Source organism: Anopheles moucheti, chromosome X, assembly GCF_943734755.1.
Source record: "Anopheles moucheti chromosome X, idAnoMoucSN_F20_07, whole genome shotgun sequence".
Classification (NCBI taxonomy): Eukaryota; Metazoa; Arthropoda; class Insecta; order Diptera; family Culicidae; genus Anopheles; species Anopheles moucheti.
The window spans coordinates 13,522,604-13,543,799 of NC_069142.1; the positions used below are offsets into that span (position 1 = coordinate 13,522,604).

General features: G+C 46.0%; 1 protein-coding gene across 1 annotated transcript; it reads right to left on the reverse strand.

Moving 5' to 3' along the window:
• Window positions 1–12,892: 12,892 nt before the first annotated feature.
• Window positions 12,893–20,868, reverse strand: LOC128306850 (glutamate receptor ionotropic, kainate 2-like). The gene is made up of 9 exons (XM_053044476.1): window positions 20,715–20,868; window positions 20,477–20,649; window positions 15,974–16,999; window positions 15,698–15,904; window positions 15,264–15,625; window positions 14,767–15,191; window positions 14,590–14,705; window positions 13,602–13,751; window positions 12,893–13,204 (listed from the first exon to the last, which is right to left on the reverse strand). Exons 1-9 carry the CDS (start codon window positions 20,866–20,868, stop codon window positions 12,932–12,934), a joined length of 2,886 nt encoding a protein of 961 aa, XP_052900436.1. The 3' UTR covers window positions 12,893–12,931.
• Between the last annotated feature and the right edge of the window lie 328 nt (window positions 20,869–21,196).

Here is a 21,196-nt window from a genome sequence, read left to right on the forward strand (position 1 = left end):
AGTGAACTATGAGCGTCTAGCAGGTAGTCGAGCAGGGTTACAGAATCATTTGAATAGTTTCATTCCATTATGTTCATTAATTGGCAATATTTCAGCAAACGATCTCTTTATGTGTTTTTGTTTCCGGTTGTTATTAAATTTTGCCAAATGGTTTTATTAATACCGCTGTCACCATTAGAGTTCCTTTTTTCCTCTTTTTCCATATTTAAAATAACACCAGCTTGATAGATTGAAGTTAAAGTGTTGCCTGTGAAGCGCATCTTTAGACAGCTGGGAGCAACAACAAAATGGAGCCCTTTTTGCCCAATTTTCCCTAACCCGTACCCACGTGCACGGTACTTTACGATTCGCTATTATTTCACACCGTTGCATCAATCACGCCAGTGTCATCGCAGTGCATTCGTCACACACACCGGGAACATTCTTCCATTCCGGCGCACCGATAACGTACCGAGCGTGCCAGGTCGTACTGAAGCGGAATGGATTTTTATCGCTCTCCGGGTTGCTCTCCGTCGCAAAAAAAAACTCAAATAAAATGCGCCATCGTTGTCGCCATCGCCACCGTTTATTGGCATAGTTTGCCCTTGTGCATCGTAAACTGATTAGCCTCCACCAGGGTGACGGTGTATTGTTGGGAGGGGGGTTAGAATAAGTTTCCGACACGTCAAGTGTTAAATATGATAGGAACGGTCCCATCTGCAATTGCTAACAAACAAAAAAAAATGTAAAAATCACACACTGAAGACGGTTGTAACTGTTGCCAGAATGTTTAATCAAGTCCAAATTATGTTCAAACGCTACGTCGGCTTCTGATGGGTTTGTCCCTTGTTATTTCCCCCCCCCAGTTAACCCACCCCACCTATATTGGTTGGTGAATGGTTTAGATTTATGGTTGGGAGTTGTTCGAGCCACTTGTGCACGTTCGCCATGTTTGACTTTTGAAACAACGTCAACAATTCATCTATCTCCAAATTAAATTTGAGATGTCCTTCATGAGCAGCAAATCTTAACCTCCACCCCCCCTTCTCTCTCTCTCCCCCTTTTTCTCTTCTCCCACCACTCATCCGTGTCGGAAAAAGTGTCGAAATCAGCACATCTAGACGAACTCCCGCCCCAGAAATTCCCAATCCGGTGGCATATGGGTAAATGTTTACCTAACGCACCAACACATCCACACAAACACGCACACACACACACAGACAGAGCTGTGATACCGGCCATCACCGGCATTGGATTGGTTCGCCGGTTATTGTAGCCTGGAAAAAGGGTACTTTGCTCCTACGAGAACGCTTGGGACAAGTTAAACCTGTAAGCTCGCCGTCCCGCTAGACGGTGACGACGGCGAAATTCTCACCAAAACTCCAAGGTTACACCGTCGGTTATCGCTTTTCTCGAACTCGCTCTCGCTGTCTGTGTGTGTGAAAGGGAAAATGGTTGGAAAGCAATATTTTACCAAAGAAGGGGGCATCTCGGTCTGTGTGTGTGTGTTTGTCGAGTTCTGTTTGTGTGTCACGTTTTATGGACGTTTCGTTGCGCAGGAAAGTAGGACATTGGTGCACCTTCACTGCCCGAAACCAGTGGCATCCGACCCACACACACACACACACACATATATATATATCCAAAAGCAAAAAAAAAAATGAACTCCTGGCAAACAGATACGTATCCCGCAACGCAAACCTTGATGTTCATTCAGTTTTGCGCTCCTGTGGCTGTGAATGGCATGGGCGAAATGTGCTGCTACGATAAGATGTGCCGCCTTTTTCGCTCGGTACCGGTGGTTTGCTCGGCCGGCGCAACGGGCAGGTCGAAATGATGGTTTATTCAACCCACGTCATCGCTACTGCTGCAACAAGAAAAAAAAAAAAACAAAGACTGGGACGGGTCCCATCCCACGGGTGCTTCCACGCTGTGTGGCCAGACCTAACCAGAGCTATCTATGCTAATAAAGGAATGCTTTAAATTTGTGCCAGCACCGGCCAATGTTGGCACGGTTGTTTCGCAGTCAACCGGACGCAGCCGGGGCGCGGCTCGCCCGTGGAGTCGAGTTTCATACGGCTGCCGGTTTTGATGAGGCACACATAAACTATTCGCAACATCCGCTGGGGATGGGTCCCGGGAAGTCACAGTGATTGCCCCAGTGGAGTTCGTTTGTCTAGTCCTGCGGGTGGGTGAGTGATGTACAGAAGTAGCCGTGGCAGCCCTCCCTAGTAGCGGTAATGAGGGAGTAAAGAAGGGAGCCACTTCTTGACCGGCGCTTCGATAACTGATGGTCGGATGATTTAGGTTATTCATCTTGCTGCATGTCAGGGTGCCGGGACAGACGACCGCCGATTACAAAGATTAGGAAAGCAACCGAACCGTGACCGGGTCGCAAGCGAATCATAAGCCAATCGGACAAAGCTAAAACAAAAAGGGTGTGCACTGTAGAGTACGGCAAGAGACAACATCACCCTCACAGGGCTCTGGACACTGGAAAACCCCAAAAAGGTCCACCATCCCGGTATCGGAAGGTTGGAGTATTCGGTGGAAAAGCCAGCCAACCAGTATCGTTTCCTTAAGGCTTCCATCTTGTGAAAAAAAACAAACCTCGAAATGGATCATTCATTACTTGGGTGGCGTTCGGCCACCCCCCAATTCCACCGAGGGTGTGTGAGAAAGATGGACAGTAGCATCTGTTTTTCTCGGATATGCTAAGATATTGCACATCTGTCCAAAAGTCCATCCAGCAAAAAAAGGTTACAATTTCTGTTCATTTTCGATAGATTGTTGGCTTTGGGGCAGGTTTTTTGGTTTTGTGTGTGTGCGTGGTGTTACAGGGTTGACGAGAGGGGCGAAGAGGGGTAGAGTGGAAATTCTCCATTATGATCCCAGGTGACAACTGGAGCCTTCTTAAAGAATGGGAACCCTATTCTGTCGGACAGAAAAAATTAAAACACCAGAACGAATTGCGTCGTAAAATGTGGTGCAGGGTTTCTCCATGTTTGCACACGATAAGAACAAACACCATTATTACTTAAAATAAAATAAAATACACTACGCAATGTATTCGGGTAGGAGACCATGATAATTCTGCGAAAAAATCTCATCATACCATAAATTATTGGATATGAAATTTCCAGATGAATTTCACTGGAATACGCGTCTGAGACATGAATATTGTCCACGATTGAGCCGCGTTGGAGAGAAAGATTTTTTAGGAGGGATTTGGAGAGAAGGAGGTTGCCGCTACAATGACGAGCTTTACGATTTCAATGTCGAATTTACTATACAGCGAATTGAACTTGATAGGCTCTGGTGGGCTGGTCATGTCATGAGAATGAGACCGGACGACCCCAATGACACTAAGGAAGAATTAATGTAGTGATTAATGAATGTTGTCAACAAAGTCACTCAAAATCATGAAATTTCCTCCTTTCCTTTTCCACCACCAACGCCGCCTTTGTTACTCCGTGAGTTAACAATGCTCGTGCTCCCTCTTCTCGCTACACACACACACACACATTTGGTGTCGCCTTCGAGCGTGTTCAGTTGTATGTCATCTTCCGGTAGTGAGGGATGCCATCGATAAAATGGAGAAATTTTGTGTTAAATCTTCATAAAAAATAAGTAAACTTGTGTAATACGCCAATGGAGTACTCGCTTTTCATTAATTTTGTTTGAAATTACAGTTTTGTATCGTTAATTTCACGGAAACCTGGAGGAAAAAATCATCACCAAAACAACAAAGGCCAACAAAGTAGGCCTGCAGTAGAGTTCACGGTATGGCGAAAAAAAGTGTTTAATTAATTAAGTTGAAATTGATGTGTGCGTGTAATAGTAGTGAATTCAAATCACAAAAGTGATAAATACAACAATTTGTGAAAATAAAACAAAAATCAGCTAATGTATTGAAATTATTGTGCCCATCACTAAACCATCCTAAAAAATGAAGCAGAAAAATGAAGCACGGAATGAGTGACGTCACTCACACCTTGTTCATTACGCCTTATTCCGGTTCTCCCAATAAAGCCAGAATAAGGCGAGAATACGACGAAAATTTTGTATGGAATTCTCTCGCAAATTGTCGGCAGGGTTTTTAGAGTTATGAGTCATTCATATGAATCTTTAGTGAGGAGTTATTAAATTGAGGAATCGACTCCCAAAAGATTCAATAACCCGGGAGAGGGATCGTGTATGACGCATCAGCTTTCCACCATAGGTGGAGGTCATAAATTTTGCATGAATAATGAATTTTTGAAATAGAGATTCGCATCGCATTAACCCGGCTATATAAAATCAATATCAACTATGGTTTGAATCACTGTCTGAGCAGGAAAGTAAGCAAAAGTCGAAACCTCAGGAAAAATAGCCTGAGTTTTAAGAATACAAGATCTGTTTGGTATCGCTGTATCGAGTGTAGCGAGGAGAAACCCTGCAATGTTACATTTTGCCTAAATGTATGCATTCCGCGTGACAAACTAGCCCATCTGCTTGGCCCAGAGCTTGTTTGTGTGTGTGTGTGTATCCTAACAAGGTCACCGGACAGCTGGACGAACGTGCTTGTCGAATTCCTGCCCCTTGTTCCCCTCATTAGCGTGATTACATTTTTCGGCAATAACGGTGCCTTGTTTGTGGTGTGCTTGTGCGCCGTGTGGGTAAAAAGGGGGGTTTTAAGATAATCAGCAGCGGTCTCCCCTCTCCCCCAATTCCCCGATTGTCGGGTCGGCAATCCTTGCACCCGCTGAATGTGGATGTGGTGTAGAGTCCTTACATGGCGCCTTCAGACAGCGCGAGCGCCTTCCCTTCTTTGCACCAGATATTATGCGGGCAAATGACCCCGTGTCTGTGTGGTTTGGCCGTTGCAACGTCCAGAGTCACTAGGTCACTCCGTTGCCCCGATTGCAACACTCTCGGCGGGGCCTGGCCAACTGTGCTGAATGTGGACACACACATGTGTAGAGAAACACACCGAGACAAACACGGGGTTTGGTTTTCAACGATGTCGTCGCCATAATATCTCGGGCATGCTGTCGTCAGTTGCATCGGCTCCTGTCGAGACCATGACCTACATAGCGGTCGACGCTGGCCAAGCGCCCGTATGCCCGTACGGACACGCTCGTCAGGCAAAAGGATTGCAATGCCCGCACACACATAGCGGGCCAGCAAATGTGGGACGATGCGGGGGAACGGTTGAAGTTATGGCCAGGACTTCGCAAAAAAGGCTCCGGGAGATTCGGTTGGGTGGGCGGCATACTGTTGGACCTAAACCAAGAGTAGCTGTTACTTACAGTGGGGGCGGCTTCGGTGTGTTTGTTGTTGTTGTTGTTGCTGTTGCTGGTGTTGTTGGTTTGGTTGCTGGGAGTGTTGATTGCGTGAGATTTGCAAACTTGCCGTGTTGAGCGCACAGCACCCACACCTTACACGTAAGGACACTAAAGGGTAAGGAGTGGGTGTGGGTGGAGGGGAAGGGGGGGGGGAATGTATGTTTTCCTCAGGATGTTGAGGTTATGGTTGGTTGATAGTTGGTTGTTTTGGGGGTGGGTTTTAGGGGTGGTTTGGAATCACAACTGCACTCGAATTTTCGTCGCGCTCTAGAAACAACACACACTACACATAATCACACTTACAAATTTACACACACACACACACACACACAAGCTCACTGATTAGAAGATGGTACACGTTCGGTAGTATCGGTTTTTGAGGTTCTTTTTTTCTCTCTCGCAAGGACCGACTTGATAATCTAGACGCGATATGTGTGTGCCGTTCCCGCAACGACGCATAAATATGTAAACTAAGGCGATGTTATTTTCAAACCCCTCAAAACGGTTGTGACACTCTCTCTCTCTCTCCCTCTCTCGCTCTCTCTCTCTTTTTATCTCACCCCTTTCATACGTAATGTTGTATGGGGCGCGTTTGCCGGTGTTTATCGCGCTTAGGTGGGGGCGCGCGCGTGTGTTGCTGGCGTTGTAATCGGGCGTTGGAAAATAAAAATATTAACCCCTCGTTTGCTACCAACCACTCCCACTCCCCTTTTTCACACATTTGGGGTGCGTGTGTGCTCCACAAGACCCGTGCCATAAAATCGGCGAACGTAAACAAAATCAATTTTACTGTCCGCGCGCTACACGTAAGGACGCCACACGGACATGATGCATGGCGGCCCGACACAAAACCACCCCCTCCCCCTGGCGGTGTAACGGTTTAGACCCCACTAATTTCCAATTATTCGTTCACTAATTTCACTGCGCTCGGGCGCGCTTCAATTTGGGTTAGTGAGGGACGGGGGATGGGCAAACAAGTGGCACACGCGAACCGCGTAGCAAAAGGGTGATGTATTTATGTATGGGTTTCGAAGTATCGGAACCCTGTCCTTCTACCACCCAACGCAACGCACAAAACCCCATGCCCGCGGGAGTATGCAATCGGCGCCAAACATCACACTTTTACATCTGAGAGCACATTAATTTTTGTCGCGTTTATGAGCACAAAACCCCCTTGTCCTCCACAGCGCACTCCCCGCCCCCCCCCCAACCCCACCCATTGGCACGCGTTTGCAAAGTTTTGTTACTTGTTGGCCGCGCGGCACTCGGTATCCCGGGTGACATTAATTGATATGATGTTCTCGTAGTGTTTTTCGTGCCGTGAAGGGGGCCACCTCACGCACCCCACCGCAACAACTTGGAATCACCAGCTCAGGTGTGTGTGTGTGTGTGTGTGTGTGTGTGTGTTTTGAGATAGTTGGGAACCCAGCGAATGGCCAAATACCCGGTACTAACCCTGTTGGGCCTGGTTGGTGGTTTCACTCCCGATACGTCCTTCGAATCGAAACCGAAAGTGCCGAATTGCTGGGGCGAGCAGAGCCGCACGAAACGGCACGTGTGCGTGCACTGGCTGGAGTAAACACCGCACGTACCGTGGCGAGCGCGTCTTCGAATGCAACTGAGCGTGCTCCCGCTTGGACGCGACCGTGTTTTGGGAGCACCGAGTGCTGACTGGCTAAGAGTGGTGGGTGTTTTGCGCGTTTGGGTCGCGCGACCGACACGGAACGACTGACCGCCGTACCGTGTGCCATCTAAACGAGCCAGCCACACACACACACACAAACACACAACGGTGACACAGGCACACGAAAAACCCGAACACTTTCGCCGAACAGTATCACCACCGCCAACCCACACTCGAGCGGCTCTCGGGCGCAAAGAGCGAAGAACGTCATCAAGTTTTTCCGTGCCGCGCGCGCCATTGGGAAAAACACACACCCGACCCATGTTGGAGGACGATGCGGAGAAGCAAAAAGGAAACCTCTCCCCTTCCTTCCCTCTGCCCCCCCCCCCCCCCCCTCTCCCGCTCGCTCAATCACTCGAAAAGCTCGGAAGCTGCGGCGCTGGTCGTTCGGGTACCGGTCGGGATTCGGCCCGCGAGGCTTCGGGTTTTGTTCGGGCCGCTCCGAAACCCGTGTGTGTTTTGTTGCGTCCACAAGGATCGCGGGGGGAAAAAAAGGATTGCAAATCCGGTAAGGACATCACAGGTAAGGACACCAACGCTCCCACTGGCTGTGCCATCCTTCGGCGTGTGCTAATCTTCTCACTTGATTATTGCACCCACTGCCTACGGGGCGAGAAGCGGGCGCGTTTCAAAGTGCAGCAATAACACTGATGCCCTGGTGTGTGGCTCTCGCTTTCTACATTCTCTCTTGGCAGCCGTAACTAGTCTCGGTGCCCTTTTTTTGTTTTGCTCAAAAAGGTTAATTTGAAACACCAACTCCTTAGAGGTCACATAATCGGATCCTGCACAACGCGCCAAAATAGAAAAATTCACGCAAATCGAGTGCGAGTTTGAAACAATTGGAATGTAAGTAGCAGAGTCTGGCAGATGAAATACTAAACAACGATTTAATTATGTATTTTATAAAAGTAGTTCATTTGTATCTTATGTTAAGATGGTAGATAAATTCGAACCAGAAAAGAAAAGCTCTTGCTCTTACATTTACTCTCATAGAGCTCTATGAACTTTACGACACAGCCACTGTCGTACAACGGATTAGACTCGCCTTGGTCTACTAGACCTAGTCACGTCATGAGAATGACACCGGACGACCCTTTAAGTCCTTCTAGAGATAGATGGTGGATAGAGGAGCTGTGGCCCAAGGCTCAAATTGAGATGGAGTGATGTCGTTGATGCGACCTCCAGGAAGGCCGAGATAAAAGATTGGAATACGACGGCGCTCGGCTTCTGCAGCAGGTCAAGATCCTTATACGTGGGTAAGTAAGTGACTTGGCTACAGAGGCTCCCAGCCAGCGGCGGATCAAACGGTAGGCGGAGTAGGCGGTCGCCTAGGGCCTCGCCGTGTTGGGGGCCCCAAACAACTTGTGCCGATTGTGCGATTTTTGGAAATTTTACAGCAGAGTTAATTTATAGCACAAAATCTAATTAAAAAGGTGGAAAATTGATCGAAAATATCCTTAGATTTTTTATATTCAAACAAATTTGCCCATCACAATTGCTATTGCATACTATCAAACACGTGAGAACGATCGCTAATAAGTAATATCAACAAAACGGAAAGCATCCTTCATCTCGCTCAAACTTTCCGTCGGTTGGTACGAAATTCCATACAAAACCAGCTGTTTTCCGATTTCCGATACCAGGAAAGCATCCACGGAAGAGGTAGCACCTAGTAAGGCAATTTTGCATGCAAAGTTTGCATGCAAGTTTGTATGCAAGTTTGCATGCAAGTTCTTGTATGCAAGTTTGCATGCAAGTTCATGTATGCAAGTTTGCATGCAAGTTCTTGCATGCAAGTACGAAGTTGGGCGCCATCTTGCTGCAAGTTTCTTGCATGCACCAAACTTGCATTGCAAGTTGGTTGCAAGGTTAGTGTATAAACATTGCATACCTTACGGCGCATTGCGTTGCAAGTTGGTTGCAAAGTTAGTGTATAAACATTGCATACCTTACGGCGCAGTACCAGGAGCAACCTCTTCCGTGCATGCTCTCCTGGTACTTTAAATTCGGAAACTGGTAGTTTTCGAAGAAATTTTTCACGACCAACGGGAAAGTTAGTGTTTAAACATTGCATACCTTTCGGCGGTTTTTGAGCAAAATTGCTGCAAAATTTGACTCGACCCACGGGAAAGTTAGTGTTTAAACATTGCATACCTTTCTGCGGTTTTCGACCAAAATTGCTGTACTAGGTGCTACCTCTTCCGTGGATGCTCTCCTGGTATTATACATTCGGAAACAGGTAGTTTTCGAAGAAATTTTTCTCGACCAACGGGAAAATTAGTGTCCTGGTCCTGGTGCAATTTCGTTTATACTTTAAAGTCACAAAGTCGATATTCTTCTCTGCATTTAATTTATCACATAGAAAAAAATGTTTTATATAACCAAGGAAGATATTTTTGATCAATTTTCTACCTTGTAAATTAATTTTTTTTTGCTATAATTTAACTTTGTTTTAAAATTTTCAAAAATCGCACAATAGGCACAAATTTATTGGGGCCCCCAACACGGCGAGGCCCTAGGCGACCGTCTACTCCGCCTACCGTTTGATCCGCCGCTGCCACCAAATGCTGGTGCTTGAGTGTTTTGTTAAGTTAAGTTAAGATCGAAGAAGTAGGCCCCTTCTTACTGCGCTTTTCGGCTTTCAAGTCCCCTCAATGTCCCCCTTCTCTTCTGCATCGTTTTTAAAGTTAGAGGCCCCAACTATAATTCCGCCCTGGGCCTCCAAGGGGATTGATCCTCCACTGCACAAAACTATTAAAAGCAACCGTAATGTGAAGTTTATCGAGATAGCTGACATCCTATAGATGTCTAAGGAATGTGTTGGACTTATCGTTCACGAGTATTTGGATATGCGATAGCTCTGTGCAAAATGGCTGCCGCGCGAGCTCACATTTGAACAAAAACAACAAGGATTTTTTGATTCGGAGCAGAGTTTGGAGCTGTTTGAGCGAAATAAATCCGTGTTTTTGCGTCAATATGTTACCATGGATGAGTCTTGGCTTCTACACTTCACTCCAAAGTCCAATAGACAGTCATCCGAGTGAACTGGACGTGTTAAACCTGCTCCAAAATGGGGGAAAACGCAACAATCAGCTGGCAAGGTTATGGCGTCAGTTTTTTTGCGATTCGCAAGGAATAATCTTAATCGATTATCTTGAGAAAGGAAAGACCTTTAATTGCGACTACTATATCAAGTTATTGGAGCGTTTGAAGGACGAAATCGCCAAAAAACGGCCACATTGGAAGAAAAAAAAGTTTTGTTTCGTCAAGAAAACGCACCGTGCCACACACCAGTGAAAATAATGGCAAAAATTCATGAATTAGGCTACGAACTGCTTCGCCACTCACCATATTTCGTAGATCTGGCTCCCAGTGACTATTTCCTTTTCTCGGATCCCAAAAGGATGTCCTCTGAGAAGCAATTTTCGTCGGATAAAGAGGTGTTCGCCGAAATTGAGGCCTTTTTTGACGCAAAGGACAAATACTACTACAAAAAGGGTATCGAAAAATTTAAAGGCCGCTAAAATCGGTGTATCGCCCTTAAAGGGACGTATGTTGAATACAAAAAAATAATTTGGCCAAAAATAAGTGTTTTACTGTCATAGGCCAAACAATTATCAGCCCACCTGTTAGATCCATTACAACACACAGGATTCCAAAACCACCATCTGAGTAGACACCAGAAGTTGTCAATGAGCGGGTATCAGAAGATACCAAGAGACTTGACCTTTAAACAAACAACAATTAGATAGATAACATGGAATTTGTATAAAAATCCCTTAAATAAGTTAATTTTTCATACATAAACTATGAAACGGGAATCTTAGTATCATCTTATTGTATGTTACGTAACAAAAAGTAAAACCCCACCTACCCCCTCTGTAACAAATCGTAACGCTGGAAGTAACCCCTCTCCTCCCTATCAGCGTTACGTCATAATTGAATGAGCCCTTATCTGGAGCTTCAACCAGTTTGTGAGAAGTTGCTGTAGTAATCCCTGTTGCTGTAGTAAGTGAGAGCCATAGTCAGCCAATCATATTCTTCCTCACCATTCATCAACACTTTCGATAGACGAACGGATAGACTCATCAACGTTACCACTTCATCGGTTTACGGACAGGGACGTCCAGTGCCATTCCGTGACTCGCCTCACCAGAGCCTTAACCTGAATCTTTGCAATATAGGGAGTAAATCATACATCACACATATGTCATTCGAACGGTAATACCTTCGAGGCCATTGAGTATACTCCTGTTAAAATCAATTGAGAACAGTGTTGTGTGCATCTGATTCAGATTTATGAATTCTATAAGGTGAATGAATCGTGCAAGATTTATGACCTTCTCCTATTAGTTTCTCCATGTCATGTGGAGAGGTTGGCTTGGATTTTAAGGGATGAATACGAGCATATTGCAGGAAAAGTCATCATGCTAATAACTTAATTGGATGTGAAATTCTTGTGGTGTTTAGCTGTTTTCATCGCACATTCATACATGCCTGTGCCTGTGAAAATGATAAAAATTTGTGTATCCGTTACTCTCGCAAACATTTATTACTTTGCTTTTACCATCGAAATAACGCCTGTAGCCATCCCTTAGACACAGGTGATTCTTTTTCCGGGAAGCGTCATAGCGCAATAAAAGAAAACGCCAATTTCCCAGGGCTTTGTCGATTGTGGCGGAAGTTTCGGTGCGAATATTTCGGTAGCGTTGTGTCCTGTTTGCTCATTAATCAAACTCAACCATCAAGCGTTAGCACGACACCATCAAACGTTGCCACTGGTTGCTGGTGAAAAGAAAGTCCCCCGAAGTATCTCTTCATGTCCATCTGACTGATTCTATAAGCAGCAGTGAAAAACGGAAGGGGAAAATAACCAAAGCATAGCGAAGCAGGTATTTGCGAACGGAAAATTGAACCCATCATCATCATCATCATCATCAGGGAAAGTGCAACAGTTTGGCTTAGGTTTTTTTTCGCATACTCACGATGACGCATAGAGTCCTTTTTCTGGGGCGCTCCCTCGCATTTTTAATCAGTTTACGAGATTTTCCGTGTCTGGGTGGGTGCGTGAGCGTGGGAGCTAGTGTAGTGGGTGGGTGAGTAGCATTGTCTTTTAGAGCATTGGAGTTAGAGCATACCGAACCGTTACTGCTAGTGACATCTAACGCACATCGCAAAATGGTGGAAAGTTTAGTGAAAGCTTGCGAAAAGCTTCAACAGGAAAATAGCATTGGCTTGAAGGTAGCTCAGGAGTTACCTAATTGGTGACATGTTTTCTTGGTGAAGTAGATATTGCAAAGCGAGTTATTTGTCGCTGTGAGATAAAATATTCTATAAATATTTAATGCCAAGTCAAATTTTACAGAAGTAAGTTCTGCCACAAAGCATTTCTATATTAATTGAGCTTAAAGTCGGGAAGCTCTAAGCGATTTTTCATTAGCTTGTGGTATGGAAGAAATTGTGAGATGTATTAGAAATAAATGTAAGCTTTGCCTGCTTCATGAAAGTTACAGCGGATTTTTTGAGTTCGAGTTATAAATGTGAAGCTATTTTTTAGGAATACTTAGTAAGTCGAAGTGCAAATAAACTAAGAAAATTGTCCTATTTTCCTAATAAGAGTTTAATTTTAAAACTTTTGTACATCGTATAAGCAGTGGAATTCGCCATTCATGAATGAAATAAGCTCTGGAAATCTTAAGCTTTTTCCAGGATGAAAAGAGCTTTACGGAAAATTTTCTTTCGAGCCTCATTGAACAGAACTTTAACATATCCTTCCTGCAATACAATGTTAAACGCATATTTCCTTCGTAGGTTTTCCCTTTATTTTCAACCATCAAAGTGTGTAGAAATGTGGCTACATTAATTCGTAGAATAAAAGTATATATTGTGAGATAGCTTGAAAGCAAAACCAGAGCGTTATTAGTCCGCAAATCCTCAACCATTAGTCGTTCCGGGTGTTTCCGTTAAGGGCAGACTTGCCGCCATTTTGTTTCCGCTGCTGGACGGTAGTTTCCTCCCCACTGGTGGGGCCCTCGTCGCCGGACCGGATGTCATGTTTGCTGGAGGAAGTCGAATGGTCCGCGGACTCCAGGCCCGATTCGGGCGAGTTTTCCCCGGAAGCGGAAGAGCTTTTGCCGTGCCGGACCGGTTTGGTGTTGCCGTGACACTTGGCAACAAAGCGCAGCTCTGCCATTAATTCCTCACGGAACGGTACCTGTGTCACAATCAACGAATAACATTAGTAATGTGGTAGAAGACGGAAGCCTGAAGACGAAAATTAAACAACGAACTGTTGTGTTAGTAGAATAAGCAGAGGAAAATGCTTGTATTAATAGAATCTAGAGGTGAAACATACAAAATTCTCTTACAAACCTTTATGTAGAGAAGATCTTCTACGGACATCTTACCTCAATAAATACATTTGGTTATTTGGAGATGATTTAAAGCTTAATCAAACAAACAAAACAGCATCGGAAAAGCTTTTCATAGCAGCGTTATTAAATAGAGAGGGGAGTTAAAGGTACAGTGCAGACGCCTCCATGATACAAGAAGAGAGCTCGTCACAGATAGTGGTAGTAGACAGTGTAGTAGAACTTTACAGGCAGCGTTACCTTGTGCCGTCTAGCACGGTGCGCAATGACGAAGAACAGCTCACAGCAGCCAAATAGGCTGGCAAACGAGCAGCCGACAAAGAGGACAAAAAATACGCCACCCACATTGTCCATGTCAAGCTCCTCCGCACCATCTTCGCTAGTACTTTGCTGTGGAAAAAGGTGAGGTGAGGAATCAAACGGGGCAGGTTTGGTGTATAACACAGTGCGCTAGGTTTTTGGGTGTTGGAATGTACGCTGGTGTTTGTTGTGCTCTACAATTAGCTATCAGTTAGGGTGGATTAGGGATAAAAACACTGGACATCTACTGGACTGGACATGTAGTGCCAGAAGCAGACCAATATAAGCCCTCTACAAGGTGAGCCAGGGACGAATATACAGAAGAAGGTGCATTAGAACAGGATCTGGACATCTGCGATGAAGTTATGATGGAGAGGAGTTACCAGGGTGCTAATGGTATTCGGATCTTCAACTATCACTACTGCTGCATCTACTGCCACTACTGATTTTACATATATTAATGTGACTATCCATTTGTAGCAATAAGGAAAGAAAAACCAACCATCAAGGTAAGCAGACAGCACAAGTCAAAAAAGATGTGCCAGGATAAAAAAGGGAAGTGCTTGGAGTAGCCGTATAATTCGACAGAAGCATTTCATCGTCCGGCGTGAAGACCAGACCCACCTTCAATTCACGCGTACGACTATGAACATCGCAGAGCATCTCGCAGAAGCTTACGAACAGGGCCGCGACACAGCCCACGATCAGCAGCACGAAGACGCCACCGACGTTTGCGAGCTCGAGCGCAAGTGCGCCACCCTCCTCCATCGTGTTCTGAGAAAGTACACCCCATTAGATCGCACCGAGAAGATAGGAAGATTAAGGGAGCAACGCAGAACCGCAATGTCGGGTAATGCCCGTGACAGTCTCTTCATCTCGATGAAGACAGAGAGAGTACCGATGGAATGTGGCCGGTCTCGTTACTTACCGAACAGGCGCCACCACCACGCTTTTCCTTCCACCATTTGCGCTTGAGCGAAGTCAGAACACCCTGCTCTTGAAGGCGTAGCACCGCCTCGCTGAGTGCACTACGGTACGGTGAATCTGGCGAGAGGATACAACCGCATTAGGTCCACCCTATCAACCGCCCTCTCTATCAACCTACTCTTGCGCATTGCTATTCCGTAACCCTTGTCGTCGAGTAGACCACCGATCTGCGTGACGTCACACTCGCGCTCCACAATGTACTCGATCGAGGTGGACTCCATCAGGAAGGCGTAGTTTTCCGTCTTGACGCGCTGCAAACCCTCCGGATTGGAGGAGGTAAGCAGCTCCTGGTTGGCCATCATGTACTGGTACATCTTCGCGTACGTACCGTACTCCGCATCCTTGAAGAAGCTGATCGTGCTGCCGTCACGTTTCGCACCGTACTTTATGATGCCACCGGCAGCGGCCAAATCTTCCGCGTTGCTGATCGGCGAGACGACCTGCTCGACGGTCAAGAAGGCGGCCAGGTTGGCGGTATACGATGACACCATGATCAGGGTAAAGAACCACCAGATGGAGGCGACGGCACGCGTTGCTGGAGCTCTGTTGCGAATTGCAGATGGGTTGAAGTTGACCGGAAGGTGAGCAACACTGGACGTTATGCGCACTACTTACTTGGGTGCGATTTCGGAACCCTGCTGCAGGAGTGCGCCGATGGTGAACCACATCGAGTTGCTGAAGCTGAACTGGTTCTCCAGTTCCTCCGGCTCTTCGATGCATGGGTAGGGATTGTCCCACTCCTTGGGTGAGATACGGCCGAGAATGAACAGGGACATCGACACCATCATGTAGGCACCGCCGAGATACACCCAAACCTGCTTGGAGAACGGTGACATGAAGGAGAACAGCGATGGTGGTTCCTTGGTAGGCTTCCGGTACAGGATCGAGATGCCCAGGTTCATGAAGGGCATCGTGAAGTCAACGGCACTCTCACGATCGGACGTGATGGTTAGGTCAGTAATGGCAAGATCAGCGCGCTGTAAAACGGAGAGTACATGATGTATTGGAGCATCTATTTTGTAGTTGAGGTAGATCTTCCGATCCTTTACCCATTCGAGAAGTTCGAGTACCATGCCGTTCCATTTCTTTGTGTCTCTGTTGAGGGAACCGTACACGCCGTCCTCCTGCAGTATGAAGGTGTAGTTGAAGCCGAGCATCAGTGACAGCTCGTGTATAAGATCGATGCCGAAACCTTCAAAGCGTTCATTGCCGGTAAGCTTAACTGGGGAGTCTTTCAGCATACCGTACGGAGGTGACTACACTCGAACAAAAAAAGAACCCCTGATCTAGTATACCTGCTGCCTACTCTTAAATCTAACACTTACGATTGCTGTCAGCACTAGAAAGGTACGGTTTTGCAGCGTACCATCATCAAACGCGAGCAAAGTTTGTTCCTTTTTGCGCGTGAAGTTAAGCCCCTCGGTCGAGTTCCAGACGCCGACCTTCTCGAGCCCGGCCGGGCCCAGCTCAATGATGTCCAGCAGAAAGTCGGACCGATGCCCTTGATGGTCGAACTTGATGCTGCGCGTCAACCCGTGGATGGTGGAGCTCTTCATGTAGTTGATGACGCTGTAGCCATTCTTCCAGGTCGTCGGATCATCACACTTGAGTGAGATCGGTTCGAGCAGATGTGCCGGTTCCGTGCCAATCAGATGCTTGAGTGCTTCCGCAAACAGCAGCACCGCATCGTACATGAGTGCCGTTTCGACGCGCATCTTCGCCGGGTTCAGGCCGTCCTGCAGTTCGAGCGTTTTGGCGATCTGGGACGCGTTTAAGAAGTCGGCCACCTGCTTAATTTTTTCCTCTTCCGGATCGACCAACCGTACGCCGGTGATGTTGGTACCGCTGTACTGGTACGGTTCCAGATCGATCGTGTGCAGGTCCATCGAGGTGACGATGATTTGATGGTGATCCGTCAGTAGACCTACTTGTTGGGCTTGCTTCAACACCTCCGGCATCGAATCGATCGAGCAGGCGAGTATGATACGCTTGTCCTCGGACAGCTTGACGCGCCGTAACACTGCCCGATAGTTGCCGTTCAGCCGAAGGTCCAGCTGTCGGACGGTCACCGTGTAGCCTTTCGGGTCGTACATCTTCAGCAGGTCGGCAATACTCGGCAGCCACGGACCGGACTCATACAGAATGGTGAAAGACTTCCACTCGAATGCTACGACCAGATCGAGAAATACGCGTCCCATGATGTGGGGATGTGGATGAAGGTTCAGCGTCGGCAGCTTCGTGTATGCATCCCAACGCGTCTCGATGTGTGGCATCTCCTTCTCATCGCACACACTTTGCACGTGCAGGGCCGATTTCGGTGAGGATGGACCAAAAATACCGGCGACACCGGTCTGGAAAGCACCTCCAGTGAACAGAACGGTTAAATTAGTTAACGTCCGAGGCTCAGAAATTGGTGGCTAGTTCAGTGTCCTGGAAGAATATCTATCTTTGACATCTAGCTCAAGGCATTTGTTGATCAGATTCGTGATCAGTAAGAAGACCTTCATCTGCACATGCTCGTTGAGATTGTTGAAAATCCCATGAAACCCAACAGTTGCCCTAGTGTGATGAAGTCCGATGGCAAACCGTACGTTACTGGTGGTCTCTTATTTTTGACGTGCAACATTCGAGTAACAAGCTTGTACTACATTTGTCTCGTATAGAGATGAGCGAAAAGAGTCGATTCTCACATTCAGAGTAATTCTTTCTAAAGAATGAACGAATCGATTCTTCAAATTTATATTGCACGACTCTTCAGAGAGTTGAACATTTTGCACTGATGTGAGGGATGCCAACGATTCTCTTCAATTCTTCGCTAGTAAGGAGAGAACGATAGTAGGTGTGTGTTTATTGAACGCTTCTGATACCTTCATTCTCTTTATTATTTAACTTTATGAGATGACATATAACAGGAGACAAAATTTTGTTGCTTCTATATCGTTGTCGTTTTGTGTCGTTCTCTACATATCAGATAACAAGGTGGGAGAATCGAGTTTATAGACTCTCGAATAGCATCGGCTGACACAGACTTTTATTGAAAAAATAATTGCTAGTCCAAGAGTCGACTCTTTATGTCCATCACTGTCTTTTATCTCGAGTATATTAGTGATATACTCTCGAAGCAGACTCTCGAATAGCATCAACTGAAACACTGTCTTAAATTGAAAGAATAACTGAGAGTCGACTCTTTGTACCCATCGCTTTCTTTTCTCTGTTAAAAAGGGACTGTTAGGATGCTTACTCTAATACATGTTCGTAGGTGATAATCAGATATGATATGAATACATATGAAACGTATTCAAACTCTTCAAAGAGTCGACTCTTTCGAGAGAGCGAAACATTAAGTTTCGACGCTTCTAGAAGAGTCGAAAATCACACCTCTAGTCTCGTAATCTGACTGAGCGAATGATTATTATTTAAAGGAGAGTCATGGAGAAGATTGGATTAGATATATGTCTATGAGGATGCTAGTCTTTTCCAGAAGGTTATGTTATCCAAATTTTAGATATGCCCCCCGACATTTTAATAATTATGTACTGCACACAAACTAGAACCGAAATACTATTCTGAGATTGCCTGCCAGAGCTCGTAAGTTAGCTCATTGCACCTTCTAGCTTCTTCTTAAAGAAAACTTTCTACAAGCAAAAATCCCGACAAAACAAACGTATTGATGCATTTACGAGGCACTTTTCCAAAGTGCAGCTCGCCTTAAAAACGCATCACCAAGCTAGTAAAAGTAATGTTTAATGTCTATTTTTACACTCCCGCACAGGCGTTCATGTGAAGTTACGAGCTTCCCGAGCATCTTTCCATGCACACTTTAAACTTTATCGATAAAATATCAATTTACACAACCAATCGACGAGTCCAGCGTTCCAGACATCGACCTGCCAAGAGCAAATCATACCCCATAACTTTCGCGCAGTGGGGTATTTGAAAATTTTATGACCCGGAATGACGTGCAAACCCGTCCCGAGGGGTTGTTTTTTTCTCTTCATAATCGTATCATCGTAAAGCTACGAGCTGCATTCATCTTTCATCCCGTTGGGGTACGGGATGTGTGTGTGTGTGTGTGTGGGGGGGGGGGAGAGTTACCCATTTCGAACGAATTACTTACTCCCACTTGTAAGTTGCTCACGGACGCATTCCGAGCCCGGCCACCCTTTCGCATGGTTATGGACTAAATATTTACCCACGATTGACCTGTGCAGCGAATGGCCGATGTTCTGGACGTACCCGGACGATGTTAGACCGTTAACGTTAGCAGCTGTTTACGCTGGTGCGGTGCTCATAAACGGATTGCAATGCACGGTGGCCACCCGTGCTAGTGCCTTTCGTCCGATCCCACCCCATCAACAGGCATCTCTTCCTACAGCGAACGGCGAGGATGGGATTAATAAATATTTCATAACAACTTCAAGCGCTGAGTTTGCCCATAACCGTGGGGAAAATGGTGCGGATGGGTTTGGAGGTGTGTAGGTTTTGCAAAATGGAAAGACCTAAAAATTTTGATTCATATAGAACACATTTCAAAACCTGTTCACGTACCGGGCGCTAGTGGTGGATGCAAAAAATTGTATATGACGATCGATTATTAAAAGAGATTTATTTTGGATTGCTCTCCGGTACGGATTTACGGAATGAAGGTAATAACTGTTGTGAATTATTTTCGCTTCTCTTAACACGGTTTTGGTAAGTTGGACTCCAGTACGCTGATTTTACAGGGTATCCCGCAATTCTTTGACAGTTTCCATCAATTTTTGAATTTGTCCCGAGATTTTTTGACGATTTTCCATATATTTTTGAATTCGCCGCAGGGTTTTTTGACGGTTTCCCAGATATTTTTGAATTCGTTCCTAGTTTTTTTTTATTGGGGCGGTCCGGTGATGTATAGGCATCAGTCTTCAGACGACAGGACCAGTCCAAAACCACATCCAGATCAATTTTCTGTACACAGGACAGACTATCCGGCTACGGATAAATAGAGACAAGGAAAGCCAGAAATGATAGGCCTCTAGGCCTCTTGAGGTTGTTGTGCCGATACACAAGAAAGAAAGATGTTGAAGGTGCATCAAGCATTGGTGATGAGCTTGACGGTAAAATCTCTGCGGATTGTTAGCACGCTAACCAAGCAGCACATCCGCAGCGGTCGATTTTCTCCAAACTTTTTTCGCCTCAAAAATGACATACGGAGGCCAACGGTTTTCCATGAATGCATCTGAACCTGTGACCTTTTCTCCCTTATCTGTGGTTCAATAAATATGTAGGAAGTCTGTGGTTAGGCGAAAGACAATTTATTTAAAGCAGCATTCAAAACTATTTGGGAAACCGTCCAAAAACCTAGAGACAAATTCAAAAATATGTGGGACGCAGTCAAAAAATCCCAGGACGGATTCAAAAATTAATGGGACGCAATCAAAAAACCTTGGGAAACTGTCAAAAAGTTGTGGGATACCCTGTAATATCCAACGTTCGGAGGAAATACAAGTGTCACAGTATAGGAAAGGTGTAGAGGATGTTGGGTTTTGGAGGAACTCCTTGACATCACTTATTATATTACATGATTAATGAGACTAGGTGTGCCTCCGGCGGCGTACAGAATAGCTTTGAGTTTTCCCGCCACGAAAAGAAAATCGCCTCACCATTAACGAGCACGGTTTGTTTGCATAACCGGCACGGTCGCGTCACTTTGATTTGATCAACTCAACAAATGCCCTCAGGGCGCCCGAGACTAGTTTTGTTTGCTTTCGATCGCGCTGGTGTTGGGTTTTGTTGCTCCCAATTATGTTCGGCCGTGCGAGCTTCACCAAAGCTACCTACTCACTCACCTTTAGCAGCCGGCAGAGCTTCTTCGACACATCGAACTGGTCGCCATACTTTACTTGCACTGCCTGCGCTTCGAGCTGATAATTGGAGTACGATAGCTTCTCGTTGTTGACCGCCTCGACCGCGTACTGGAATGCGAGCTCCGCATCTTCTGTGGTGCCATCGAACAATCCACCTGCCGATGTGTCACAGCTAGTGAGTGAAGGGAACGTTCTATTTTCCACCTTCCGGTAGGTTTACCAATTTTAATGTGCTCCACCGTCTCATCAAGATCGCTGCTGTAGGCGGTAACCGTTGGCTGGCGTGCGGCAAGAAGTGGCAACAGTAGACAGACGGGCAAGACAGCGCCCGTCAGTCGGAGGGAAGTTTTCCAACGACTTCTCCGAATGGCCATTTCGTGGGAGTTTTGACGCGCTGAGTTGTGCTGAAGGGACGTGTTGGCAAACCGCTGTTGACAGGTTGATCTTGATTTTTGGGACCGAGCCAGGCTTGACAGGTTGACGGGTTGACAAATTTATGTAAGGATGGCTTTACCGCGTCACACTTGTGCGTTTTGTTTAGTTTGTTGTTCTTGCACCGGTAATAGGCGAGCCGGTGGGAATTTCCCAACCACACACTATCACACACACACCACTTCCCACGTTGATTGACGAAAGAATAAAGTATTTCGCAAGTATTTGCACTAGTTTCCACAAAGCGTACACCGAAAACAAATTCCATCA

Excerpts from the sequence above, each read along its gene's own strand:
- LOC128306850 (XM_053044476.1), bottom strand. The coding sequence starts at position 20,868 with ATGGCCATTCGGAGAAGTCGTTGGAAAACTTCCCTCCGACTGACGGGC. Across the intron at positions 15,905-15,973 it reads TTCTAGTGCTGACAGCAATC|TCACCTCCGTACGGTATGCT; the intron begins GTAAGTGTTAGA and ends GTTCGAGTGTAG. Across the intron at positions 15,192-15,263 it reads GGTTCCGAAATCGCACCCAA|AGCTCCAGCAACGCGTGCCG; the intron begins GTAAGTAGTGCG and ends AATTCGCAACAG.